This window comes from Brachyistius frenatus, unplaced genomic scaffold (assembly GCF_029030835.1).
Source record: "Brachyistius frenatus isolate BFR_SWC_R1_liver_20210118 unplaced genomic scaffold, ASM2903083v1 Contig_1, whole genome shotgun sequence".
Classification (NCBI taxonomy): Eukaryota; Metazoa; Chordata; class Actinopteri; family Embiotocidae; genus Brachyistius; species Brachyistius frenatus.
Window position 1 is genome coordinate 1673355 of NW_027210600.1, and position 27975 is coordinate 1701329.

Below are 27975 nucleotides of genomic sequence, written 5' to 3' on the forward strand. Positions count from 1 at the left end.
AGCCAAAAAAACATTTAGTTACACGCTTATCGTCGAACAAGACTACACTTGTGCTGAACAGGACCAGATGTGTGCATGTTCGTGCAACACGTCTGCAAACACATGAAGTGAAACCGTTTCTGTTCAAATTCTCTGATGAAAACTTTCATTGCTTCCTGTTTAAATATGATTCTGTATGTCCATCGAATGCTACAATGGAAAGGTGATTTTTGCAGTCACAATTTTTATGAACTTATTGATCAATTTAATTTTGAAAGCAGCTGAAATTTCCCTGAAAGTCTGCTGGGAAAGATAAACTCTGTCAATATGAAATGTATTTGTCAAAGGTTGGATCGACCTGCAAGATGCAAGAATAGAGTGACATTGTGTTCTTTGTCCAGAAGTATGGTGAGGAATTTTCAATTTCACATACTTGTACATTTTTTTACTCTGAAAAATGTTCTTAGATTTATTAAGTAGATTTCAAAGAATTAGTCCACGTAAGCAATGTGATACATATCAAGGACTAAACTTGAGAAAGCAAATATGTCTTTTTGTACCTTAAAATGCCAGAATTAACTAGACGAAGGCCTGATTGTAGTTTAATGTTTACCCTGTCCCAGTAATCAGTCAGTGAGGTGGTTCTATTTACGCACGATGTTCACCTTTGCAATGTGAACTCCAAAAAACTGAAAATGCAGAGATTCATAAAAAATAAAATAAAATTTAAAAAAAAATCATCTTTATTCATCAGCTTAAAATTGTCTCACTTTTTTACAGAGCAACTTGCAGGTTGGTGACCCCAGGTGATTGACTGTGTAGGAAAATGAGGCGGAAATGAGAATCCTAAAAAATAAAAGTAGATATATGGATGACAGTGATATTTACAGCCGTTTTTACAACTGAGTTTTATACCTGCCTCATAAAACACAAATTAACGCTAGGTCAAGTTTAGTAGTCAGGGAAGCTGTGGACTCAGTGTCGGAACATGCTGCACAAACACAATAATTCGGCATGATTAAAAACAAAAATCATAAAATCCAAGATAAAACTCGTAAAAACAACTAATTCACTAAATCTCAGCTGCTCAAACTCACTACCGCCTACTACTGCACGGTGGCTGCAACAGACAAGACTTCCTGATGTGCCTTAATGAGACTCATTGTGGAGATTAAGGCATTTTTAAAAGCACTGCTAAAAATTCCTACTTTTTTTTTATCTGAATTTCTGCCGTTATGTCACATAAAACATGTAAAACTGCAATAACTTTTTAAAAGACCATTTCCAAGAACATCCGAGTACACATTTTGTTAACAAAAAACAACAACCTCAACTTACAAATTGCTCTTTAAAACACTGTGCAGACTGATTCATGTGCAAAGTGGCATTTCAAGCACTCGTGCATTTGGCAGTAAAATAAGCAGTTTTCCCCCCGTCTCCAGTCTGATGTGGAGAAAGAGTTTGCATTGCAAAGCCATTGATTGGTCTATCTAACTGTCAATCATTGCTTCAGCCACTGCTGGAGGAGTAAGAAGACGTGGTCCCGGGCCAGAGACAGCTGTGGGAGATCCTCGCTCCTGGCCGGGTACATGTTGGCACAGTGAGCTGTTCCTGGAGCAGAGAGAAATAGAAACATAACAGATACAGCAGAAATGAAAATTCTTATTTTTTTAAAGTTCCAAAAACAATCATCCATCTCGTAAAATTTGATTTAAACAAGCGAGGCATTGTTCTACTCAGAAACAATTGCTTGGCTTCTGCAACTCATTATTAGTCTATAACTTCTTAAACTTATTGTAATCAGATGTATGGTTTGGATGGAGTTTACTTGACTATGTACAGAATGCTCTTTTCAAGTACATCTTCATCAAACATTCAGTTCATCATGTTAAGTTTGATTCTCTGGATGCCTTCAAATGGTTGTTTTTACCGCGTTCATGAGAAGAGTCCACGTGAACTTCCCCTTTGGAGCTCGACATTCTCTGAAAACTCAAGAGTTCACGATGGTGGAGGTCACGGAAGTTAATTTTTCATTGGATGATAAGTTCATATATTGTAATTTTAGATGTATCGAGTTTTTCTTTGTAATTTAATATTATTTAATACAAAACACGTCATCGGTACTTTTTGTACCCTCTGTTGTAACAGTGACTAGTTTCCATTTAGTGTGGCAGGTCTCCATGTCTTCTTCTAAAATCTTTACTAATATCATGGAAGCTATTCTGACAGGAAGATTTGTCGCTGCAGTGACACATCATCAATTTTTTTTTGCCATTGTTGTAGCTTTTTTTTGTTACTGCTGATCCCTGACTCTGTTGCAGCTCCGCACTGCCCCTGCAGCTTGTGTGTATATTGCATCTTGTGGATGCTACTTTCTGAGGACGTGCACAGCCAGCAGACGCAGGATATGTGAGAAAGCTATCATGTGCAGTTTACAATAAATACATCTCTGGCCTTCACCACTTAAACGACTAGCATGCCATGCAAAGATTTCCCATTTTCGTAACCACTAACTCACCAGTTCCATTTGAGGTCAGCATCTTTCAACACATACGGTAAAAGCTATCCATCTATCCACCTAGCTGGCTTGTAGTTACTAGTTGGATTGCAGCAAAATGTCAGTGTGACAATATTAGAGACTATAGTGGGTGAGTCAGAGTGCTTCTGTCATCCACTGTGCACATTTTTCCTCACCTTTGATGAAGACGGCTGGCAGGTCAGATCTGATGTCCTGTGTGATCCCCAAGGCGTGCCAGGGGTCGATGGAGCCGTTGGGGAAAACTATTCTGCTAGATTGGATGTCATAGCCGCCGTAGTACTCATTGGTCTGAGCGATGGCCTCTGCCAGCTGCTCAGCACTGATGTTGTAGAAGTCAGCGCACTGTTTCACGTGGTACCTGCAGGAAAGAAGAAAACACAACGTCTCGTGAAAGTGGAAGCAAAGACAGACAGCAGTGAGTGTATGATGTGTTAGTGAAGGTAGGAGGCGCAGGGGTCTCAACAACATAATTATGAGTTTCTTAGGCAGACAGGCAATGTTCAGTGTACTCACACAAGAGGGAAGCCAGTGAATGGCTGGTTGGGCGAATCAGTGCTCTGGTAGAATCCAAACTCACTGCAGGTCTGGTAGACCCACTGTCTCCCTGACAACACACACACACACACACACACACGGCCAGCATGTTCATTTGGTTTGTGAAAATTATTGCAATAATTGCACAGGGCAGGTCATGTAAACAATTGGCTACAAATGGCCTCCAATAAAGTATTCACTTCCAGAGATAAAGCACTAATTAAGGACAGGAAGAGTTCAACTGAAGCCACAAGACAAGGTGCTGGTTGGTGGAATTTATGCAGGCTCATCCCAGTGGCTCTTTTAAGAGACCACATCTTGTTCCAGTGATCCCCCTCTTCAGCCTTCCAGCTCTCCCACTCACGGAGCAGAAGAAGGAACCACCAACCCGGGACAACGATACCAGATGATAGATATAGAGAATCCATCTTTGGGTAAACAGGCAAAGTTGTTGTTGCCTGTCTGTATCTCTATCTTGTTATCTCTCTATCTATCTAACTATATTTCCATGTACCCCCCCCCACCCCTCTCTATCTGAATTTTGTTTCTACCTTACCAAAACCTGCTTATTCATCTTTTATTTTTGTGAGTGATGATCTACTTTTCCTTAATGAGCCTTTCACCAACACCCAAAGATTGGTTTGTTAGGTTATGATTGTAACCTCATCCCAACACACAACCTGTCCTGTGGTTTAGTTACACTCTGTCTCCCGAAGCGACCGCACCTAAGTTGGTCCTGTGTGGAAACTTTCAATGTGACATTACAGTTTTTCTCTGCCAAAACAACACAAACACACTATCTGACAACCGGATGAGAAAAAGGGACCGGAAAATATAAGGTCTGTAAAAAAAGCTGTTTTTGCAAGTCATGAAGTTACAATGGTGACATTTTTAAATAAACCCAACTAAAATAACCTTGTTTGCACAACAAAACACCACTTCCCAGCACATGTCCACACCCACCTCCCCCTGCAGCGGGCCCATCCCAGGATGCGTTAGTCATGTCTTTGACGTAGTTACTGAAGCTGGTGTCCAGGCATTTGACGGAGAAGGTGTCGATCATGAGGCGGGCCACAGCAGCGTATCGGGCGTATGCATCCCCCAGTGAGGCGTCAGCCATCACACCACATAGCACCTTGATGGTGATGTTGGTGCCCACAACACCCTATGTAGACACAGCATCGCAAAAAGCACAGGGGAAACAGCAAATTAGTTAAGATAACTTCATCTACTTATGAAACAAAATATTCCCACAACTTATTCTGTATTGTGTTAGTTGATAAAAACATAGAATAAATATATGCGGCAGTTTATTACTTGCAAGATTAACTGATATGTAGAAGAAGACAATCATTTGCTCTAAATATAATTGCACAAAAGGCACTATGTTGTTCCAAGTGTACAATGTTGCATGCTAAAATGCGTAATACACCCTCGGTCCACTACTGATACCGTGTCAGTGTCACATTTTGCCTCGACTGGGCATGAAAACTGAGGTGCCTTAGGTTTTCCCATCAAAAGCCACGTGGATAGGTTTTGGAAAAAACTGTTTGATTTAGGTAAAGATTTTTTTAAAAGAAATGTCACCTTCTGATTGACTCAAAAACTGGTCTCCTGTGACCAGGAAAAAGTCCTAAATGTGATCCATCCCACCACCCCAGACTACCACTTACCTATTCAGAATGTTATTACTTTTTTACTTTGTCACATGACCTCCTTCTTCGACTTTGGTCATACATGTGCGTACTTTTCACGCACAGTCGAGGCAAAAACGTCACATTGACACATTGTTCCACCTGACAGCAACACCTGCAGCATCCCGCTTTCTCTTCGCCTTGTTTACAAATGCACGAGAGCACTCCGTCATCCTATCGGTCGACGTAAAGGAAGACATCGTAGGATATGTCAAACTAGGCACGTTAAAAACAAAACAGTTCTGACATTTTCTTGTGGGTTTTGTCCAGTGGGACACTGCTGTCACACTTCAAGGCCGGTTTGTTGTTCCCGATTTTCAGATTCGACCTGACACTGGAAAATTTGTTGGGGATGACTCAATCGTGTCATAATTGGGCAACATTTGTGCAGTCTGAGCATCACGGGTGGCTTGCAGTACTTTATAACCTTGGTGTCCAACTGTTACAGATCAAAATGACCTCATGTCACTCAAACTTCTGGATAATTTTGGTGATTTGCTCCCTGTGTGCCCACAATGGTCCTCAGTTCGACCTCTCAGTGGTTCCTGTCCAACACTGTGATTGTTCCCCTCCAGTAATAAAGTGAAACAAAATATGTTATTTACTGGGATGAAGGTTGGAGGGGTAAACAGTTGGAAGTGATTACAGTGGTGCTTACGTGCAAAACGAAAGCCTTGTTAAGTATAAATGACCCACGACTACCATCCCCTCTGCACCTCTGTGTAAAAAGAGGAACTGTTTTGTACTTGTTCTACAAGCTGTAGCGTTACATAACATCCTTCCGTATTTTATAAAGCACCCCATTGATAACCCCTCAACTGTGAAGCCACCGCTCTGACTCTTCTGATTGAGTTACACCTCACTCCTCGTTCTTACCCAGATTCCTCAGTGGTACCTAAAACCTGCCCGTTTGCTCTGTACCCGGCCCTTTGTGTCAGAGAGGCAGCTGCTGGCTGCGCTCGTCCGCTAACGCTGTGGACTCCGTGGCCCACCGCTCCTCTCAGTTCTTTTATAAGCGTCTCTTTAGCTTGGGGCGACAGGAAACCAGAGAGACCAAAGGGGCTTTTGTTACTTTTTCACATCAGCTTATTGGTAACCGGACTCACGTCTCCTCAAGGCACCAGGGGGACAGAGAGGGGATGGGATGAAAAAACAGAGGAGGGGAAAAGAGGGGTAACTGGTAAAATTAAATAAAAAAAGAGCACCAAGAGGGGAAGAAAAGGAGACAGATGTACAGTAACAGATAATAATGGAGAGAAATGTAGTGTGTACTACATCTCACCACAATGTGGACTTATTGGAAGACAGCTTTGGCAAAACTGTATTCTAATATTTACAAGTTATTGTTTACCTAAATTATTGCATTACAGGAAAGGAAGAAGCTGTTTTGGTTACAAGAAAAAGGAAATTGTCAGAAAATACATAGCAATACATACAGTTTTTGTTCCCCCCTTTTGTTTTAAAGGAAAACTCCACCGATCTCACACATCACAGTGTGTTTACAGGTGTTGGAGAGTACTGAAGACGAGAATAAGAAGTTGCATCAAGTCTGTTGTGACTCCAGAACAAACTGAGGAAAATGCGATGTCACTTGGGTCGGTATTAGTTGAGGCTGAAGACTACATCTTTGAAAATGAACAACAACAAAAATCTGGGGATGTAAGAGGTGACCTTACCAGACCTCTACAGTCTGCTCCTCATTTGTGCTCGAGGCTAGCAGGTCAAGTCAGCAAGGCAACTTGTTGGAAATTATAAATATTCTCACAGTTATGTAGTTTTATTTTCATCGCCCAGTTTTAATCTTCTTCCAACTGCTCCAACAGATATATATGATGGTCCATAACACCAGAATTCTGTCAAAACGTATCAGCCGCTCAGCGCCCACACTCAGTATTGTTAGCTGTAATTCAGATTGACACATTGCAGAAATAATTATGTATACTATGGCTTTCTGTAAACAATTATCAAATATGGTGCCATATTTTCAAATTCAGACTAAACTATTATGATTACTTTTGTCACGACCATGGACATCCTGGAAAGTTTTATCACTTTATATTGTTTCAGAAACTTTTACACTAAAATTAAGAGAGAATTTGAGAACAAATATCAGCATGAAATATAGGCAGCACTAATTATACTAGATTGGTGTCATTCTTTAAAAACTAGTTCAACCCTGCTTCCAGTAGACTTCCAGTCTACTCGGTTGGCCTCCCTCTGTGCTGAGTCACCTATAGTGTAAATAGGCTCCACCTTCTCGTATACAGAAGAGATAGAGACAAAGAAACCAATCAGAACTAACCCTAACCCTCAGAAACAATCCCGGACACCCTCCTTCAAGGCAACATCTCTCAGCAGCCTCCTGCTGTTAGATAACGCAGGGTTTATTATGTTTCAACATACAGCTCGGGCTGTCTGGAGCTCTCCTGCACCTCACAGCTGCCTTTCTTTCAACCAAGCTGGACAGGAGGGTCAACCATTGATCTACAAAGTCACAGTTTCATCTAACTTGGGTCAGCACGCATAAATCATGTCTAATTTAACACGAGGGGCAATTAAGAAAAATAATCTGCACACAATGACGTGCACAGAGCAGGAGAAGCTTTTACTCACTGTTCAAGTTTCAGGTCCAGAGTGACATTACAAACGTGCACAAAGCGTGTAACTCTGTGTTGATTGAGTAAAGTAGCTTTAAAGACTTACTCACAAGCCCCCCCGTCCCCTCCGCTCTGCAGACGTCATGCTCCTGTGCTCCGTTCAGCTCTGAACCTTTTGCACACTGTCTCTGCATCAGATGTCATTCACACCTGAGCTTGTTCATGTGGAATTTTTCCGTCTCGAGACATGCTTGGCCAGTTCGAGCAGGATTGCAGTGGTGTGTGTCCATAGGTAGATGCTGCAACCCCCCTGCCATACTACCCCAACAGCAGCTATATATATATATATATATGCATCAGTGCACATGTTGCAGAGTAAGGCTGCAGTCAATCATGTTCGTATCTATGCTTATCTAGTTTAATCTATTGTACACAGAGACTTCTGACTTTAGTCCTAAAAGCTGCAGCTCCTCCCAAGAAACATAAGCATCCAAAGTGAAGCAAATCTGTGGAGCTTAGAATCAACGAGCACGATGGGAAAATGAGGTTCACCCGGAAAAAAGTTGAAATTGGTAACTATACTAGTTGCTTAGAGATTTTTTTAGGAAATCATTATTTTCTAAAAACGGTGAAAAAGAAAAAAGATGCACATTCATAAACACAGAATTTTGGGATACGATAATTGGACTGATTGGTGGAGGAGTCAAAAGTTATAGGATCGACTCCCCCGATCCAAAATGACTTCCACCAGCCTCCAAAATCCATGTTTTTTTTTTTTTTTTTACTGTTGTTTGCACTCGCGCTCACCTCAAACCCCCTGTTGTCTTCATTGTACTGCACCACATCCATGAAGCTGCCAGCCAGAGTTTCCAGGAAATAGGCAGAGTCCATCTCTGTCTGGATCTGCAGTTTGGAACACAAACTGGAGGAAGACAACCAAAGAGGAAGGACAGGAAGGTGGAGGAGGAGAAGAAAAAGAAGAAGAAGGAGAAGAAAATAGAGGGAACGTTGGGGGATAGAAGGAGAGGAAGGAAGAGAAAATGGAGGAGAAACAGAGGAGATTTAGCAGCTGTAGAGAGCATCGTGCCACATTTCTCTTTTCCTTTGTTCTATCTGTGATAAACAGAAAGCATGAGGCCTGAATTTCACTTTTTAGGATCGTCTGTCGAGTTGACAATAATGAGGCGCAGTAAGGGTGACTAGGTTTCCTACTTTATGTGGGACTGCACAGCATTTTTAGCCCTTCTCCCACATTTTGATTGACTCTAATTTTCAAAAGTCAGCACTGCAGGATAGACGTTTTTTTTTTCTAAAATCGGTCTTTTCTCTGCGGTCTCATTGAAGGCCGTTCGATGTCAATCAACCTGCACACATGTGGGTCATGTGCAGGTTAGTCTGTCTCCGTCTTTGCTGCCAAAACTCGCTTCCTTTTACGCTCACTGTACGAGGATTTACAAAGCAAGAGACTTGGGAAACTTAGTCCTTCACATGCTAAAGACTCAGCCTGGAACCTGCTACTATTAGTCTACTGTGTGCATTTCATTTCTAAGTTGAATCGACATGTCAGAACTCTAGACAACTTCTCAGCATTGGTAATGTGTCCCACACAAAAATACTCTTTGCCCCACATTCAGTGTGTGTGTCTGTATAGTTATACAGTATGTTCAAGCATTTGAGGTGGTAACATTACAGCTTCCTCAAGTCTCTTGTCAGACTTTTATTCTGGTAAAGTTAGGTACCATGCTGATGACGTTTTATTTAAAAACAACTCTTTTGTCTGTGTGTGAGTGTGTGTGAGTGTGAGTGTGTGTGTGTGTGTGTGTGTGTGTGTGTGTGTATGGGTTCGTGTGCAGCGAACCGACGCTTCCTTCATGATGAAATGGTGACACGCGTGCTGTGCTCTCTGAGTCTTGTGGTTTTGGGCGCTGGACAAACCACCTTTGTGACCTTTGTGTATTTGTGCCTGCATGAGGACATGTCTGCATCTGCTGTCTGCAAGCAGCTGAAATAAAAGACGTCCAGTGTGGTCAGGGCTGTTTTCATGTGTCTCCGTGACTCTATTAGTTCTGTGAAACGAACCACAGTATTACAGAAGCCAGTTAAGTCTGCGTAGTCATCGTGTCGGCTGACCTTACAGTTACTATGGCAACCCAAAGTAGCTCTAAAATAACAGACGGCTGGAGACCGTAGCAGCTCGGGACGGCAAACAACGGAGGAAAATGAAAAGAAGATAATGTTTAGCAGGGCTGTTCAAACTGCGGCCAGCGGCCTGGATACGGCCCCTTTGAAATTTTCTACGGTCCACATGAAGATGCCTGTCTGACAGCTGTTTCAGTGTTTTCACCTTCGACAAATATGCATATGGAGCTGCTGTAAGCACCTTATGTCCTTTTGGAATTGATTGCATCATAAACAGGCCCAATCCGTTTTAATTTGTACATTTTGTATTTTGCTGTCAGACCTTGATGTCATTATAGGGATTTGTTTATTCCATTTACTAATATACTCACTAAGATTTTTTTGCAGCTATAAATTAACTAAATATTGTTAACTGTGTGGCCCTCGAACCCTCAGTGATCTTATATCCGGCCTTCTTGCCGGTGAGTTTCAATAGCCCTGATGTACAAGGTTGCTGAGGGAAAAAAAACATTAAAGTAAAAACTTTTGTTTATGCAAACAAAAGTGTCATTGTTTGTTTGAGTAAAGCAATATTCAGTCTTTGAAGCCACATTTAGATTACACCACATTAAAGCCATCCTTGGAAATCTTTTGCAGTAATAACATTAAAGATGAAGATTTCCAACTTGTTTGTCTTCTGACATCTAATAAAAAGCAGTGTTTATCCAGAGTCACATTTCAGAGTGCCTTAACAGCTCCACCAAATAGTGATTTTTTTTTTTTTTTTCCTCCTCTGAATGCCTCAATAAATATTCAAATGATCCAAAATCTCAGCAAAAAAAATCAAAGATTAGAGGAAAAAGTCCAAAAACAGCAAACAGATTTGTGGTTTAGAACTTAGTTTGTTCTTCTTTCGTCTCCCAGTAATCACCTGACGACTCTGCTGTCCCTGGACATAAAACTGGATATAAAATAGTTCAAACTAGGGCCGCCTGCAGCAGCTCCAACAGTAACACGCTGCTTACTCACTGACATATATAATAATATATCAGTCAGAGGGACCAAACCAGGACTTTTATTTGAACTACATTTTACTGCTGATGTTTTTACTTCAGTAAAATAACATTCACTTGTAACGGAGAATTTCTTCATTGCTGTATTAGTACTTTCCCTTCACTGATTGCATTACAGAGATCTGAGACTACAGTGGACCCTCTCAGGAGCAGGACCGACAGAAAAGAGGCCCAGACCCGGTCCAGAGACACTCGAGGCGACGCTCACAAAGCTGTAACAGGACCTGACTGAAACCAGGACCCACGACAAACCCTTTACGTAGCCCCAGACATCGCTGTGGTATATACTACCTGCTCGCATGTAACTGTGGCGCATCGCATGCAGCACTGCTCACAGTCTGAAGAGGAGCAGATTTAGAGAAAGACGCTGTTTGGAAATATGCTGACTGGCTGTAAAGCTCAGAAGATTGAAACATCTTCTCTGGAAATGTGAAGCAACAGCCAGGGGTGAGTGAGCAGAACATTGGGAGCTCTGATCAAAACCCAAAAAGATTTAATTGGACTTTTGTATGTTTTGAAGACAATTTGTGGTTTTATATCTTGTGGTGTATGTCAGGTTACCAGGCAACCGGCAAAAACTCCAGGAAGTCACTACACTTGACCAGGAAACAGTCCAGCATATAAATCCCTGCAGAGCCGCAACCTGTCATGTTTACGCCGTCATTATTGTATGGATTCAACAAATGATGGCAGGTGGAATTTCTTTCACTTGGCCAGTGGCACGCTAGCTGTTTCCATCTGTTTCCAGTCTTTGTGCTAAGCTAACCGGCTCCCGGCCATCGTACCCTACTCAGTTACATCAGTTACAACCGTTGTAGCTTGAAAACGGAAAAATTTGTTTCACTTTGAGAATTTAATTCATCACCTCCAACAACATCTAGAGGAGCTGCATGGATGAATGATTTTATCCCCATTCAAGTTAGAACTGGGCTAAACTGGGAGTTGGCTGTGTATACACATATATATATATATACACACATATATATATATACACACACACACATATATACACACGCATATATATATACACATATATACACACATATATATACACACATATATACACACGCATATATATATACACATATATATACACACATATACACACACACACATATATATACACACGCATATATACACACATATATACACACACACATATATATGTCTCTGGTTTAGACTTGTGGAGGTCTCTGGTGCACATGCTCTGCCCATGGCACGTGCCCAGTGTGCATTTATCCTGCGTAACTCTCACCAGACACCAAATTTTTAAGCTCTCTATACTGAGAAATGGAGAGATTCCCCTGGCGGCGGTAGATTTTATAGACTCATTTTACAAAAAGACGTTATGGACGTTCATTTATATGTAAAAGTCACACGCTACAGCTTTCAGACTGTAAATCCTCACTAAATAAAGGTTGAATAATCTCATGACAACCCTTCGTGGGTGAATTCATTTGGCATCTTAAGAGTGACAACTTGTATTCACCCTGCAAAGTGAACCTGTGGAACACTCTTAGGTCCTTAGTGGAAGTGTGTTTAGACATGTAACAGCAGGAAAACATATGGCTTTACTCCATTTAAATTACCCAGTCCCAGGACATTAGTATCATGCATTACTTGACTTACTGTAAATACAGCTATTATTAATATAACTTAGAATATCTCAGCTTTTTGCTCTGAAAAATAAAAAGATCTACTAAGTAAAAGATCGGAGACCCTACACACTCGCACAGCTCTGTCTGAAGGTGAATCGAGCCATGCTGGGAGTTTATTGAAGTTCCCAAATTTCATTTAAGTAATGGAATTAACAGAGGTCTGATGTGTCCTGCCCTTAAAACGACAAATCTAACAGGAAAGTGGTGGAAATGCCAAACCATCTGAGTCCGTACACGTCCATGTCAATACAGTCCTGAGAGGAACTCTGATCAAAGTGCTAATTGTGAACTAACACCTGAACAATTACAAGAACAACAAGTTTGATCGATTGTTAAATGAAGCAAACAATGAAGCTAAAAAAATGTGACAGAAAACTGATCAAAGAAAGGGCCGAGATCAAATAAAAAATGAATAATGGGATTAGGAATTCTTCCTATTGCTGTGAATATAAATAGTATGACTGATTTTTTATCTTTGTGAGATCATATCTTTGGATTTCAATACAGCCTAATAGTTCTTACAGTTTTTATACTTCCAATCCTACTTCCAGACCTTTTCGTATAATGTGCATCCTCCTGAACCTTGGTCTGGTCAAATTTCACAGTTAATAACATTAAAAAGAAGGAATGGCTCCAGAGAGCAAATGTACTGTACTTGAAGTCTTTGGTGATGTTGTCGTAGGTTTTGGGGTCTTTCAGGCGTTCCACGAGGGTATCTGAGGCCTTTTTCACCAACACGGGGCACTCTGCGTTCTCGGAGGCCAGCGAACGCCACACAACCTCCAAGTACTCTGGCAAAACACAGAGACAGGGTGGACACTTAAACCTGGGCTGCTATAAAAAGACCACAATAATACACAATGGTTAAACACACAGGACTATTTTGGAGGACCTGCACAAGCACCAATCCATGTTCAAAACAGCATGTGGATCAAGTTCTACTTAAAGGCCTGAGGGAGTGTTTATTTTAGACACTTGCAGTGAGGTTGAACGTTTAATGATGGGTGAATTTCGCAGTTTATGAAACTCTAAAAGGAGAAACTACACTTTACAAAATCTTGGAATTTTTCCCCTCAAGTTAAAGTCAGCCTCTTCTTTGTAATAATGCTGACTAACCGCTGTGTTGGATTGGGAAATAATAACTGGGGAGAGGCCTGACGTCATTCCACCATGTGCACTATTCTCTGTGTTGTTTCTCTCATGTTTTTCCAAAAATAAAAGCGAAAGTAGCCCGAGTGTGCGTAATAGAGTCTCCGAGATAGCAGGAGTGTGTGTGGGTGGAACAGCGTATCTCCACGTTCAAAGCCGCTCTGACCTTACATCGAGCCCTGCAGCCTTCCGGAGGAAAAACAATGCACTCGGCCAAACACAACACAACACAGATACAGATCGCCAATGAACCCTCATCTTTGATCTGTCTGGTGCTCTGAGCAAAACTCTGATATTGTTGTGTCGTTCAATTTGACGCTTGATGTGTTCGACGAGGATGTTGATACTGGAGGACAGTCTCCAGTTGAAATAAATCCCACAGAGGATGTTTTTTTTTTTTTGAAGAAGTGCTACTTGATGTATTATGTAACGCTGGATTTAATACTGAAACACACTATTTAACCATTTCAAGTCACCTTTTATGTGGTATTAATGGTTTGTTTCCCAACAGCAAATCTAACTGAAATTCCCCGTTTTTTTAAATGGACTTTTGGCACAAAATCAAAATCTGATTATCCAAAAGAAATCACATAAATTAGGGCAATTGTAAACTGGTTGTGTGTATGTAGGCGAGCCCCAACTGATATATCAGACCGTCAATTTTGGACCATCACAGATACAGTACATCAGTATCTGCGTATATGTTGGCCAAAAGGAAAACAGTTTTTTTTTTTAAATCGAACATAATGCAGAAAAAGATTCCTGGGGTAAATTAAAAAAATGTCTGTGTGTTTAACAGTTATTTATAATTCCCAGTGATGTTTGCTGTGTCAAAAGTGTTTGACAATCAAGTTTCAGGGATCATTGTAACAAATGTCTGTTTATGTATAAAAAGAATATCAGCAAATATATTAATATCAATTTTTTTCTTTTTACTTCATATTATTGGCCCTAGTGTGTGGTTGTGGTAATATTGTGCGATGCCTCTTCATACCTGGGAAGTTGACTGTAGCATAAACAGGGGCACTAGTGGCCACGGAGGCATAGACCAGGTGTGGGTACTTCAGCCTGAACCAAGCAGCCAGAGAGCCCGGGTACGAGCCACCGAACGCCAACCACCTCCTGTTGCTCAGCCCACGGTCCTCGCCCATCACCGTGCGGAAGTGTGCCAAGTCAGCCAACGCCTGGCGACTGCTGAGGAAGCGCAGGTTGTCTGTGCTGAGATCCCTGAAGGGAGAAGAAGAGATTTAAGTGTACAACCTCTGTCCCTGCAAATTACTACATTGACCGTGGGCACAGTTGTCCTGATCTGAATGCAGGGCTGCCATCTAGTGGTACAGCTGCCACACTGCTGGATATGTCATGAAAATGAAGGCTGGATGTTTAATTGTCCCCTGTTTGATCCCACAGTATTGCACAACCAGAGTTCACACAGCTGTGAACACATGATGAGGACTGCCCTTTGACGTGCTGTTCTTTTTCTTATGTGATAAAACCCCAGTTAAAGCAATCAAATCAAGCAAGAGGGAAGAAACCTGCACCAATCTGCTGTCTGAGAAGCAACTTGGATGAACAGAATTCATTGATATGCACTTTCTTTGGAAAAGACTCAACTGATCTGCTTTAAATGAGTCAGAAGGCTCTGTTTGCATCTCGGCAAAGTGTTTTGCACATGTTATGGTAGATGGCTGCTATCTTGGTACACTGGAACACTAAACAGGAAACATACTATTTTTAATGTCATTGTCACTGCTTGCGCCCACAGCTTGATGTATTTGGAACAGACATATGCGGCCAAGTTGCACTTCTGCATTCGGCTTTTTTTACGGCCACACTGACCCCACACGAACCACAACTAAAGGTGTCCCCATCACCTAACAAATAAAGACATTAAAGACGTGATTCGGCAGAGACAAACATACGCTGTCGGGTGACTCTTCCCATAGAAACGATGCTCCAGCATCAAGCAAAGTGCTCCCAGTTTCTGGGCGTAGGTAAGCCAGGTGCCGTGCTGCATCCATGCTGGGTTTGCTGGGCCCTCTCCACCTATCATCAGGAACACTGGACCTCCAGGCTTGTAGAAGGCTTCATTTACAAAGTATCTCTGACAGACAGGGAGAGATCAGGGTCAGGTTTGCAGGCTGTAAAATCAGTGAACTTCATACATACAGCTTGATGGGATCACACACTAATTAAATGTTGATTATCTGTGCGATCCTTTTTTTTTTTTTTAGAAACAAATGCCCAGACTTGTAAGGATCCACTCCAACACGTATACTTACTTGCTTCCACACTCTGCTGTCTTGGCCACTGAAGTGATCCAGTTCCTGTGTGAACCACTGCTCCTCAAACACAGCTCCTTGCCTGCTGCCCTGCACCTGATCAAACTTCCTGATGCCTTTATACTGATACTGTCCCTCTGCAACAGCACAGACACAGAGCAGGGAAAAAAAGGCTGCTTTAGGGGAGCCAAAAGGGAACCCACACGTTAGAGAAGCCATGGTGGTATAAGCAAGGAAACAGTGAAGAGCATGTGATTTAGTTCAACGTGGTCATGTGACAAGTTCTTATGCTACTTTCAATGACTAGCAAAAAAAAAAAAAAAACAGAAAATGAATCTACGACTTAAAAGACAGTTCACTCGTACAGTATTTCCAAATCTCACACACAAAGATTAAACGAAACACAAATACTTAATATTGTTTATTGTAAAAATGTGTTCACTTATCATGCTCAGAAATTTGAAAACACAACTTATGTTGAATGTTTGGCTATGACGCTGTAAAATAATGACGCTAAATGTATGACTCAAAAAAGTAAATGGATGTTTAGTGTGGTGAGTATGTTTATAGCTAATTGAGATCAAGAGCCAACCAACAATAAACGACATGTTACCTGGAGTCCTTAAACATGCTACTCCGTTTTTTTTTATTTCGAGTCTTTCTTTTTGGCGGAACCTGAAGTATCCACAATCAACCACTACACCTCGCCGCCAGCGGGGGGCGCTGGAGGCCGAGCCCAACGCATTTTACGTACCGAAGAAGTCCTTCCTCCTCAGTTCCGATTGCTAACCCGCAGTTCACAGAGCCGCAACCATGGAGGAGGCCAAAAACAAAGAGAACAAGCAGACCGAAAAGACTGATGAGAAGGACAAGGACAAGGAAAAGGGCCAGAAGCCCTCGGGGAAGGACAAGGACAAGAAAGAGGAGCAAGAATTGGTATTTTTCTCATTCAAATATGCGCTCGCTGCGGCGGCAGAAGCCCGCCGTGTTATTTCGCCTGAGTCACTGCCGCTGGTGGAGCAGGCCGGAGAGTCACCGGCGGCCAACACGGACGACCAGGCCGCTTAACTTACTCCACTGTGATTGTCCATCGTGTGAAACGGGCGCCACCCTGACGTAGTGACGCGCGGTGCTCCCCTTAAAGTCCCGCCGACGGGCCCCCGAGCGTGCTCCCGGCTGACGTGGGCCTAAAAGCCTCCTCAGCCGGCCGATGCTAACGTTAGCTCGCCGGTAGCATCGGCGCTGGACTGTAATGACACAGCAGCTAGTTTGTGAGATCCGGTGTTGTTGTGGTCGTTCTTGTTTATACCATTAGTAAAGTTACAACATGTGTCATCTCTGCAATCAGTTGATTGTCTTATAATCACGTCGCTGTTTATGTTTACGTGCTGGCTGGTGTAGTTTTTCATCGTAGTTGTGTGTACGTGAGTATTTAAAACATTAAACATTGTCACTACCATCAAACTGTGGTCACACCAAAGGCATTGATAACAGTTGATCCTCTTTTTCTTTTTTTTCTTTTTTTTAATAAGACTCATATCAGATAATGTTATTCTTTGTCTATTTCTCAGTCAGAGGAAGACAAGCAGCTACAAGAGGATCTGGAGATGATGGTGGAAAGACTGGGTGTGAGTATTCAATTTCCCACCACTCCTCTGTGCGTCAACATGTAAGACCCCTTACGGGGAAACGTGTTGATGTCTGTTTTTCTACACATTGGCAGGAGAAGGACATAGCACTACATCGTCCTGCATTAGAGGAGCTGCGCAGACTAATCCGCTCCTCAACCACCTCCATGACCTCAGTACCAAAGCCCCTGAAATTCCTGCGCCCGCACTATGGCAAGCTCAAAGAAGTGTATGAGGGCATGGCCGCTGGAGAGAACAAGGTAAGGCTCTGCTGGGCTGCAAGAAAACGGGAACAAGTGAAGTATTGACTCGTTCTTAAGAGTTCTCACTGGAATCAAAGGATTGTCAGTGATGTGGATTGCCGTCCTGCTACATTGGTGTGTAAACAAATAGGGGATTTATAGGCCAGTATCCATGCGTGTTTATGTAATGTAATGTCAAAACACTGATATTAACACCAATGAATAAATGTCTCTTTTTGTAAGTTTGAACCTTACACACTGTTTGTTTTTGCAGCGTTTCTGTGCTGACGTGGTGTCTGTGTTGGCCATGACCATGAGCGGAGAGAGGGAGTGTTTGAAGTATCGTCTGCTCGGCTCTCAGGAGGAGCTCGCCTCCTGGGGACATGAATATGTCCGGTAAGTCATGACATCACTCAGACATCAGCCATGACTCGGCATCATCAGACAATGTGTGAAAGACTGCAACGTAAACAGAGGGAATGCATAGATGGTACGATCTTGTCTTTCTTTTTAGTTTGGTGTAACATTTCCTCCACTAATTATTAGAATGAAATGTAGCCACAGGGCTTCATTAGGTGTAGAAAGGGGGATAAAGATCACTCTACAGAACTACATGACAAATGTTGAGGAGAATTCATGTCCTTGAATAAATCCTACTGTTTGTTCTGTTTGCTTCATTCCTTGCTGACAAACACCTCTCTGTCCATGTCTTCCAGGCACCTTGCTGGTGAGGTGGCTAAAGAGTGGCAGGAGGTCGAGGAGAGCGATAAGACCCAGCAGGAGACCCTGCTGAAACTTGTGAAGGAGATAGTGCCCTACAACATGGCCCACAATGCCGAGCATGAGGCGTGCGACCTGCTGATGGAGATTGAGAGGCTGGACATGCTGGAGGACTATATTGACGAGAACGCCTACGGAAAAGTCTGCCTCTACCTCACCAGGTGTGTGCAAATGTTTGCACTTTGCTCGGAAAACACAAACGTTGCTATGATTAGCATGTTGAACACACTATAAAAAAGAGCACTCGCTGATTTATGAGCATTTGATCTCTTACATTTGTGCTTCACTTCTCCAGCTGCGTGAGTTACGTTCCTGAGCCAGAAAACTCAGCGCTGTTGAGATCTGCCTTGAACATCTTCAGGAAGTTTAACCGTTACCCAGAAGCCCTGCGACTCGCCCTGATGCTCAACGATGTGGAGCTAGTAGAAAACATCTTCACATCCTGCAAAGACATGTAAGGACTGTAAAGTATTATATCTGGATGAATGTACTAATTGTAACAGGTGTAGAAGTTTTAAACAAAACTGTTGAGAGCAGACATGTTTAAAAGTCCTATATTATATAAATTAGATTATTATTATTCTTTATATATATATATATATATATATAAAGCAGGTGGAGGTGCTTTATAAATACAGTGAAAGTCAAAACATGTACATAGCTCATATTCAGAAACTGCCTTTTTGACTTCTGCAAGTTTGTGATGTCACAAACCCACGCTCATGTCATATGTTCGCCCTCACTACGGCCCTCTGTCCAACCGTTTTGTGTGGAAGAAAACACAGAGCGGTCATTCCAAGCGAAGAAGCTACAAGACTGGAGAAAACTTGTGGTTGTTTTGGGCGTGCGTCACTCGGTAAAGAGTCAGCCAATCAGAAGACAGGGTCATTCATATCAATGTGCCTTCAAGACACAGACACAAAACAGCCTGTTCTTGACAGAGCTTCAGAGAGATGGAAAAACCATATTAATATGGATTTTGGTTCCTAAAACCACAAAAATATATTCTCGTGAATATGAAGTCTGCAAACATAATACCAGAGTAAAGAGTAAAATATGGGACCTTTAACTCTAATAATTCAACGGCCATTTTTGTACTCCCTCTTTTTGCGGCAGGTCGATAGCAAACTCAAACTCCCTCCATCTTTGTCCTTTCCAGAGTCATCCAGAAGCAGATGGCCTTCATGCTGGGTCGCCATGGCATGTTCCTGGAGCTTAATGAGGACGTAGAGGACTATGAGGACCTGACGGAGATCATGTCCAACGTGCAGCTCAACAGCAACTTCTTGGCCCTGGCCAGAGAGGTAGGAGACTGTAAAGCAATGACTTTCACAGTGATTGTTCATGTTTGTTATGAAGTGGTTTATCATGTCAATAATATAATATAATACAATACATGTCTAAGTATTTAAAATGCTATGAATTTGAAAAGCTAGATGCCTTTTTGTAAGCTTGGCTGCTGATGAGTCACTTCTGGGGCTGCATGTCACTTTGGGCTCACACATCAAACTGACACAGAAAGCACAGGAGGAGAATATTGATACTGGCCTGACACGGATATACTGATATCCTGTCTTTGTTGGTTGATACGGAAACCTTTTTTTTTTACAGAATGTATTGCAGAAGGAAATAAGTTCCCAGTGAAGTTTCTTGTTTCAGTTCATTGATGTTCGTGTGGGGAAACAAACCTGATTAATATCCCTCCTGTATCACGTATCTATGTCCACGAGTGTCAAAAGTGTTTGATGATCACATTTGAGTGATCACTGCAAAACACACATATATATATATACACACATACACATATATATTACCTTCGGAGGACACAACAGCTGAATGGTGGCCGCGATGAATGAATGAAAGGCTGATAGCCCAAAATGACTTTCATCACTGGCCCTTCCAGGATAACGGTGTCTGATTCATAGATGGAGGATTATAACATAACTTCAACGTCACTCACGATGAGTCATTAATAACACACGGGTTCTTGTCTTCCTCAGTTGGACATCATGGAGCCCAAAGTCCCAGATGACATCTACAAAACACACCTGGAAAACAACCGTGAGTCCATATGGGAAGATTATATGTGTTCGTTTAGGTCGAGCATAAATATTCATTTTAAATTATCAGAGATAAAAGCATCACTAAAGGTAAAATAAGGGTGTTTGAAGGATGCTGTGTTTTGTGATTTACTGGCCAGGTGAACTGAAAATTATGTTTTCATCACTGATTGTTCATCTGTACATTTCATCCATGTCGATGACCTGCGTGTGTGTGTGTGTGTGTGTGTGTGTGTGTGTGTGTGTGTGTGTGTGTGTGTGTGTGTGTGTGTGTGTGTGTGTGTGTGTGTGTGTGTGTGTGTGTGTGTGTGTGTGTGTGTGTGTGAGAGACAGGGTTCGGAGGCAGCGGCTCCCAGGTGGACTCCGCTCGTATGAACTTGGCCTCCTCTTTTGTGAACGGCTTCGTCAACGCAGCCTTTGGACAGGACAAGCTGCTCACGGACGACGGCAACAAGTGGCTGTACAAGAACAAGGACCACGGTACAAGAACCACACATGCTTACACACCAAAGTGGAGGGAAACCATCATTTCATAATACTGATATTTACAATCGTGGTTTTTCACTGCATTCTATTTGCTGCTTCATTTTCAAAAATGACTGTATGTCCTCAGGCATGTTGAGTGCTGCAGCCTCCCTGGGAATGATCCTGCTGTGGGATGTGGATGGTGGTCTGACCCAGATTGACAAATACCTCTACTCCTCTGAGGACTACATTAAGGTATAGTTACTTTGGATGTATTAAGTTTATATAGCTTTCTATTTTTAGATTATTTTTTGTATGTGATGGCAGATTCTTAATGAGATACTCTCAATGCCTTCAGTCCTTGAGTTTCAGGAAAATTACTGTAACACATCAGCAGAATTCACTGGACTGACTGGAGGGCTGGGTATCCTTCAAAAATAATACTGGTACCTTGACTTTGGGTCCTGAACTATTAACTCTTTCAATACCAATTTTACAAAATCCAGTACAAGAAAAAGAATATTACGTTTCTCATTATGGTAAAAATTCTTTAATTTTCGGGCAGTTTATAGTGGGAGTGTGTAACCCAGTTTGATTTTTGTAGCTACAATAAATGGATGTCCTTTAAACACCTTGCTAGATGCTACAATTTACTGGTGTTCCCTGAATGCCTCACATGCTATTGGCAGATGCTAAGTAGGCACCTGCACACACAGAAGCCTCCAGTTACTGCAGTGCACACAACCCAGACAGGTGAATGGTCAAACATGTCATTTAAAAAGAGTGAAATAAGGCATTTTAATGTAAAAGTTACTGACCAAAGTTAAAACCAAGTGATTTCTATCCACCTGGGCAAGTTGAGCTTGTGTTTGGAAAATGCTGAGTTCATGAGATTTACTCTTACCTAAACGTAGCCAAGGTTGTTCGATTTAAACAAAAGCATGTTAGTGTGGCTGTAGTTCAGGTTGTTAGTTGTGTTACCAACTAACAAGGCATTTTTCATTACCAGATAGTTTTGGAGCAGCTTGATGTCATGAAAGTGTCGAAGCCCTGACACTGATTTCTGAATTTGACTTTCTGAACAACGCAATTGATTCTCAGGCTCTTTGAAAGTGAGGAGAGGCTATAAATGTGTTGGTCTTTTTTTTCTCTTCTCTGTGCAGTCCGGTGCCCTCCTGGCCTGTGGCATCGTAAACTCAGGTGTGAGGAACGAGTGCGACCCAGCTCTCGCCCTGCTCTCCGACTACGTCCTCCACAACAGCAACGTCATGAGGATAGGAGCCATCTTTGGGTGAGAAGAATGTTCATGGTTGTGATGAAAGATTTGTTCTGCAGTCACAAGCTGCAGCGCCTGTGCCTTAATGTCGTGTATGGAGTTTATGACTCCATACACAGTGGTAGCTTCTCATCTATGTTGAGGTGGTAGGTAATGGCTGATTGTCTTCCTGGTTGCAGACTGGGTCTTGCTTATGCTGGCTCCAACAGAGAAGATGTTCTTTCTCTGCTTCTCCCTGTGATGGGAGACTCCAAATCCAGCATGGAGGTATGACTGTGCATTTGCTGTTAATGTCACAGCTCCCTCTGCCTTCAGTCAGTTTAACAACATTAAATGTGTGTGTGTGTGTGTGTGTGTGTGTGTGTGTGTGTGTGTGTGTGTGTGTGTGTGTGTGTGTGTGTGTGTGTGTGTGTGTGTGTGTGTGTGTGTGTGTTAAACCTCCAGGTGGTTGGAGTGACAGCGCTGGCATGCGGTATGATCGCGGTGGGGTCTTGTAATGGTGACGTGACCTCCACCATCGTCCAGACCATCATGGAGAAGAACGAACAGGAGCTGAAGGACACATACGCTCGCTGGCTGCCTCTCGGCTTGGGACTCAACCACCTGGGTAGGCATGGACACGAACTAAAGAGACTAAGAACAACTTCTTCTGAAGGACTTTGTGCTGTTTATGATCTGATATAGAAGTAAACTGCAGCTCCTCTAACTGTCGTGTTTGTTATTTCTCTGTCCTTTAGGTAAAGGAGAAGCTATTGAGACGACCCTGGCAGCTCTACAGGTCGTCCCTGAACCTTTCCGCAGCTTTGCCAACACACTAGTGGACATCTGTGCATATGCAGGTCAGTCTTGCAGTACTGTCTTTCAGCTGTTGTCTGCACACATGCACGTGTCCGTCAATCTGTGCATATGCGCTATTTCATACCCTCCATAAGTCAACCGTATACATGAAAGAGGATAAAAACGTTCTCACAGTGCGCCTATAACAACCAAAAACCATAACTAATGTAAATCTGACTGCCATCCCCTTCAAAGTAGCCCCCTTGTACATCGTCCCACCGCTCTCGCCATGTTTAGAGCACTCCCTGGAAGTCCTGCTCTGTAAGCATGTCGAGCACTAGATCTCCTCCACTATCAAAATGCTGAGTCTTCAGCTTGAACTATATTTTGGGGAACAGAAAGAAGTCGTATGGACGAGTAGGATGGATGTGGAGCAACATTTGTTTTGTTATAAAAAAGTTGTTATGAGCATCCACGTTGTCATGTTTGGGAACCAAATTGTCGTGGCACCACAGTTCAGGTCGTTCGGACGAATATTTTCACTCAAAACATCTCTGTGTTGACAGTCTGACCCTGGGGGGAATTCATGGAGCATTACTGCGCAAATGTCAAAGGCCGTGATCAGACTGCAGACAAAGCAGTTCTTTAGGACAGACTGCCCGCACTGTTATTTGCAAGTGAACAGATCGGATTTGGTGTTTCCAGACTGATCCTGACATCACCAGCCAATCTGCACGGAAATGGAAGCAGACGGTTTCTTTTGGCTTCTTTCCGTGGACTGCTGTTCTCGTTGTCCTCAGAAACCAGAAACGACACTTTCTGACGGCGCTCTGCTTGTGGGAGCATACACTCTGCTCTCTCTGAAAATGACGTCACCGTGTTCGCGCTGCAGGTGACGCAAGAAATCAAGATTGATACAGGATTTGATGTGCGCTTCGCCGCTCTCTGCTTAAGTCCACGGAGAAATCAAAAATGCACACGTACCAGTGGATCCAAAAACACATGTAACTCAGGTGCACCTCGTAGGCCTACACGGGGCTTCTGAAAACACCTAACTCACTGCCTCCTCTTCAGGTTCTGGTAATGTGCTGAAGGTGCAGCAGCTTCTCCATATCTGCAGCGAGCACTACGAAGCCAAGGAGAAGGAAAAGGAGGAGGACAAGGACAAGAAGGATAAGAAGGACAAAGACAAGAAGGACTCTGCTGCTGACATGGGCTCCCACCAGGTAAGGACTCCCTTCTGGTCATTCTCATGCATCCGTTCTTTACTACATATATTATGGAGGTTATTCTGCAGGGAAAAAGAAATTATGTTTGATTTATTTTTCTGTTTTCCTCTCAGGGTGTGGCTGTTCTCGGGATCGCCCTGATTGCCATGGGGGAGGAGATTGGTTCTGAAATGGCTCTGCGAACATTCGGACACCTGGTGAGTAACACCACCGGTTGTCAGTCTACCGATTATCCTTTGATTTTTCTTTTTACGCTCTGAAAACATGATTGTAAATTTCATATTATTCGTTTCTCCTCAAAACGGATCGACCCGGTTTCTCTGATTAGACCTCATCACCCGTCCTCATTTTCATTCTTTTCATCTACATCACATCTTCCAAACTTTTGATGCAAAGTTTTCTCTTTTGTGCTCTGCCAGTTATACAAAGACAACATAACGATGTCCTCTGTCATGTGTCAGATATGTATAGTGGGGTGTGACAGCTCATGTAGGCAATTAAAATAATTAGAAACAGATTTTTTTTTATTTTTTTTTCCCACTTTTGATCTCTGATTTATGTTCTCATAAACTCTTAATTTTCACAATTTATCCCATCAGCTGCGTTACGGTGAGCCCACCCTGAGGCGAGCGGTGCCACTCGCCCTGGCTCTCATTTCCGTGTCCAACCCTCGTCTCAACATCTTGGACACCCTCAGCAAGTTTTCCCACGACGCTGACCCCGAGGTCTCCCACAACTCCATCTTCGCCATGGGCATGGTGGGCAGCGGTGAGTTCGGTTCTGAGCATGATATGAAATAATGAGATCCTAAAATGGCTGCCATAATGCCACACATCTCTTGCGTGTCCCCTCAAGGGTTTTGATGTCTAGTAGGCTCCAGCCAATAGACCCAACAGACACTTTTCCACTGCCAACACTAGCTCAGCTCCAGTTTACTCTGCTCACCTTTATTGGTTTACTATCGGAAAACAGTTGTGGGTAAACCTGGTGCCTGGTACTATTTTTGATATCCATTCCTTTGAGGTTCCAGAGGTAATATTTAAAGGTGATGTGAAAACGCTGTAGAGCACTGATTGGTTAGAGAGAATCGTGACAATCACTGCGTCACTGTGTGCACGACACGTCCAGCACAGACTGGTAACGAGTCAATCTACCGTAGAGGCAGCAATTTATTTTATTCACAGGATGTCTTGATTGAAAAGATACGATGCTTAAAGAATAAAACGCAACAAAATTCAAATTTTTTTTTTAGATGACTCATGCCTCAGTCTTCATAAAACTGTATTCACTTCCTGCTTCTCATTAGAAATGTCCCTGAATACTTGAAGGTGCACGTCACTTATTTGTCATTTATAACAATGCACACTGCTGCATCCTCAGAGTGTCAAACTCCTTAAAACGCTTAACAGGCTCTTCATTTTTTTCCCTTTTCTTCAGGCACGAATAACGCCCGCCTGGCGGCCATGCTGCGGCAGCTGGCACAGTATCACGCCAAAGATCCCAACAATCTCTTCATGGTCCGACTGGCTCAGGTGGGTGGAAAACAAAAGTCACCCTGTACCGGGTGCAAGTTCCCTTTAACACACACACACACACACACACACACACACACACACACACACACACACACACACACACACACACACACACACACACACACACACACACACACACAGAGTGATTATTGACTTTCTGCTGTTTGCGTCTCCGCAGGGTCTGACTCACCTGGGCAAAGGCACACTCACACTCTGTCCGTACCATAGCGACAGGCAGCTGATGAGTCAGGTCGCCGTGGCTGGACTGCTCACCGTGCTCGTTTCCTTCCTCGACGTTAAGAACAGTGAGTTCATTTTCCTCCTGCTCCCTCACACACCTCCATTACCATCCTGTCATTTGAAAGTTATATGAATTTAAGAGTTCCCTGAGCTAATATGCCCCCCTGCTGTTCTTTGTGTGCATTACAGTAATCCTGGGAAAATCTCACTACATTCTCTACGGCCTGGTAGCAGCCATGCAGCCACGTATGTTGGTCACATTCGATGAGGAGCTGCGACCACTGCCTGTGTCTGTTAGAGTTGGACAGGTAAAGCTCTGACTGTCTTCTACCCTCTTAGACTGTCGCAAATAAAGTTTCAATCTGTTGAAATCGGTGCCAAGTCGAGTCCACCAACCCACATATTTAGGTCCCTGGAGAACACTTCCTTAAATTAATTCCATGGCTAATTTTGTTGGGTCCAGAAAGTAGGTGCATGCTGAGTGGAAGTTTTACAGCTGTTGACTTTTTCAGATAAAAAAAAAATGAAATGTGTTGTTTAGGAATAGAGGTGTGGTACATGATGGAGAGCGTACAGAATTTTATCAGCAATATAAAAACAAGAATTCAGATCTAAGAAAAGGAAAACGTTGTTTAACGTATGTTTGTTTGTGTGATGTGTCCACAGGCTGTGGACGTTGTGGGCCAGGCAGGTAAGCCCAAGGCCATCACAGGTTTCCAGACTCACACCACACCAGTGCTGCTGGCTCACGGAGAGCGAGCCGAGCTGGCCACAGAGGAGTACCTCCCCGTCACTCCCATCCTGGAGGGCTTTGTGATCCTGCGCAAGAACCCCAACTATGAAACTTAAACTGCGCCCACTCTCACTGGCATTTCCTTGTGTTTCTAAGGGTTATCCCTCCATGGCTCTTGGCAGTTCTTATATTTAGTTGTTCATCGCATGACTGAGAAGAGCGAGGCAGGCCCATCTTTCTTGCTCTGTCGTCTGTGGCTCAGCTACAGCAGTCATTAAAAATGGATAGGGTCTGGTTAATTGGACTGGTATGACACAGGGAGGGTAAACTGGGACCTCGTTCTCGACATATATGGTTTCCTCTTTGCTCTAATTTTGATCCACCTCTCCATTATATACTGAAACAGCTGTTTGACTGATCTGAGGCCAGTTGAAAAGTGGGACCTGCTCACCAGCCTCCTGTATATGTTTCAGTTGTCAGTAAACGAATAACTACTGCTCAGTTCACACCTGTGCTTCAAATGTGCCCCACGACTTACATCCCCAGTCATCTTTTGTAATCGGAGCATTTTAAAGTGTGTATTCGATACCACGTTTTTCTTGTTTTTGGTTTTGGTTTTGTTACAGTACTTTTACAGTACGGTTGAATCAAAAATAAAAACTCAGATCCACATGGTGGAAAATTGATGGCTGTGTTTTCTTTATACTTTGATTAAGGTGCAAAGTGTCAAAATCATTTGTTTCAATTTCTAAACCTCTATAAAGCAGGTAAAACACTGTTCAGACCAGGACCGACGAGTCTATTTTCAGATTTTGTTTGAATGTTTTATTGTATTTTGGCCTCTGCAGGGCCTTGTTTCAGGTACAGTACAGTTTATCCAAAAATGTAGTTGGGTTTTTATTTTAAACAATTAAGACAATAGTTTTGTGACATTTCATGCAATATAGATTTTTGCCCTATGCAGAGCAGCTAGCAATATTAAAACGTATTTAAAATCTCATTAGAATTAAATAATACTCATTCGAATACATTGAAGTAATTTTAAATAATTAATAATTAAATTTGTATTATATTTGTATCGCCATTAAAACAGGAGACTCGGGGTTTTATTTTCAAGAAAATATCCGCAATAACATAAAACCCAAACGTCTCCAAATAAAATAAAAAAGAAGCAGCAGCAGCGCGTTGTTTCCCGTCCAGACGCAGGAGACGAAGGAGGTGAGACTTCTTCGACCCACAACACGATGACTGGGGAACTTTCACGTGACGGGATTTTGCCGGAATTACAAGCTGCCGGCTTCCGGGAAGATTTTCCGTCCGTCCGGCTCCGCGGACTCAAGGAGAGAAAGGTAAACGTCCTGAACTCAATATCCAGTCAAATGTTTAC

At 42.7% G+C, this 27975-nt stretch overlaps 2 protein-coding genes across 2 annotated transcripts; one reads left to right on the forward strand and one right to left on the reverse strand.

The window, feature by feature from the left end:
- Positions 1–692: 692 nt before the first annotated feature.
- prss59 (serine protease 59, putative) lies at positions 693–15842 on the reverse strand. Its single transcript, XM_069692554.1, has 9 exons — positions 15624–15842; positions 15264–15445; positions 14336–14568; positions 12848–12983; positions 8151–8265; positions 4016–4217; positions 3032–3122; positions 2674–2876; positions 693–1590 (listed from the first exon to the last, which is right to left on the reverse strand). The coding sequence occupies exons 1-9, from the start codon at positions 15840–15842 to the stop codon at positions 1481–1483; spliced, it is 1491 nt and encodes a 496-aa protein (XP_069548655.1). The 3' UTR covers positions 693–1480.
- Positions 15843–16383: 541 nt separating this feature from the next.
- Positions 16384–27274, forward strand: psmd2 (proteasome 26S subunit ubiquitin receptor, non-ATPase 2). Its single transcript, XM_069695714.1, has 21 exons — positions 16384–16559; positions 17195–17251; positions 17347–17511; positions 17768–17889; positions 18210–18434; positions 18569–18727; positions 19433–19577; positions 20274–20334; positions 20667–20813; positions 20947–21053; positions 21962–22089; positions 22254–22341; positions 22519–22681; positions 22812–22913; positions 23926–24077; positions 24194–24277; positions 24680–24848; positions 25518–25612; positions 25794–25920; positions 26045–26163; positions 26522–27274. Exons 1-21 carry the CDS (start codon positions 16437–16439, stop codon positions 26702–26704), a joined length of 2721 nt encoding a protein of 906 aa, XP_069551815.1. The 5' UTR covers positions 16384–16436; the 3' UTR covers positions 26705–27274.
- Positions 27275–27975: the final 701 nt, after the last annotated feature.

What these genes read in the sequence shown, in the direction of transcription:
- prss59 (XM_069692554.1), bottom strand. Translation starts at nt 15,842, where the DNA reads ATGGCTTCTCTAACGTGTGGGTTCCCTTTTGGCTCCCCTAAAGCAGCC. An exon ending in GGGAAGAGTCACCCGACAGC is followed by an intron (nt 14,569 to 15,263) that starts GTATGTTTGTCT and finishes TTCTCCCTTCAG; the next exon opens with GGATCTCAGCACAGACAACC. An exon ending in TGCTACAGTCAACTTCCCAG is followed by an intron (nt 12,984 to 14,335) that starts GTATGAAGAGGC and finishes GTGTTTTGCCAG; the next exon opens with AGTACTTGGAGGTTGTGTGG.
- psmd2 (XM_069695714.1), top strand. Translation starts at nt 16,437, where the DNA reads ATGGAGGAGGCCAAAAACAAAGAGAACAAGCAGACCGAAAAGACTGAT. An exon ending in TTCACATCCTGCAAAGACAT is followed by an intron (nt 18,728 to 19,432) that starts GTAAGGACTGTA and finishes TGTCCTTTCCAG; the next exon opens with AGTCATCCAGAAGCAGATGG. An exon ending in TGCGAACATTCGGACACCTG is followed by an intron (nt 24,278 to 24,679) that starts GTGAGTAACACC and finishes TTATCCCATCAG; the next exon opens with CTGCGTTACGGTGAGCCCAC.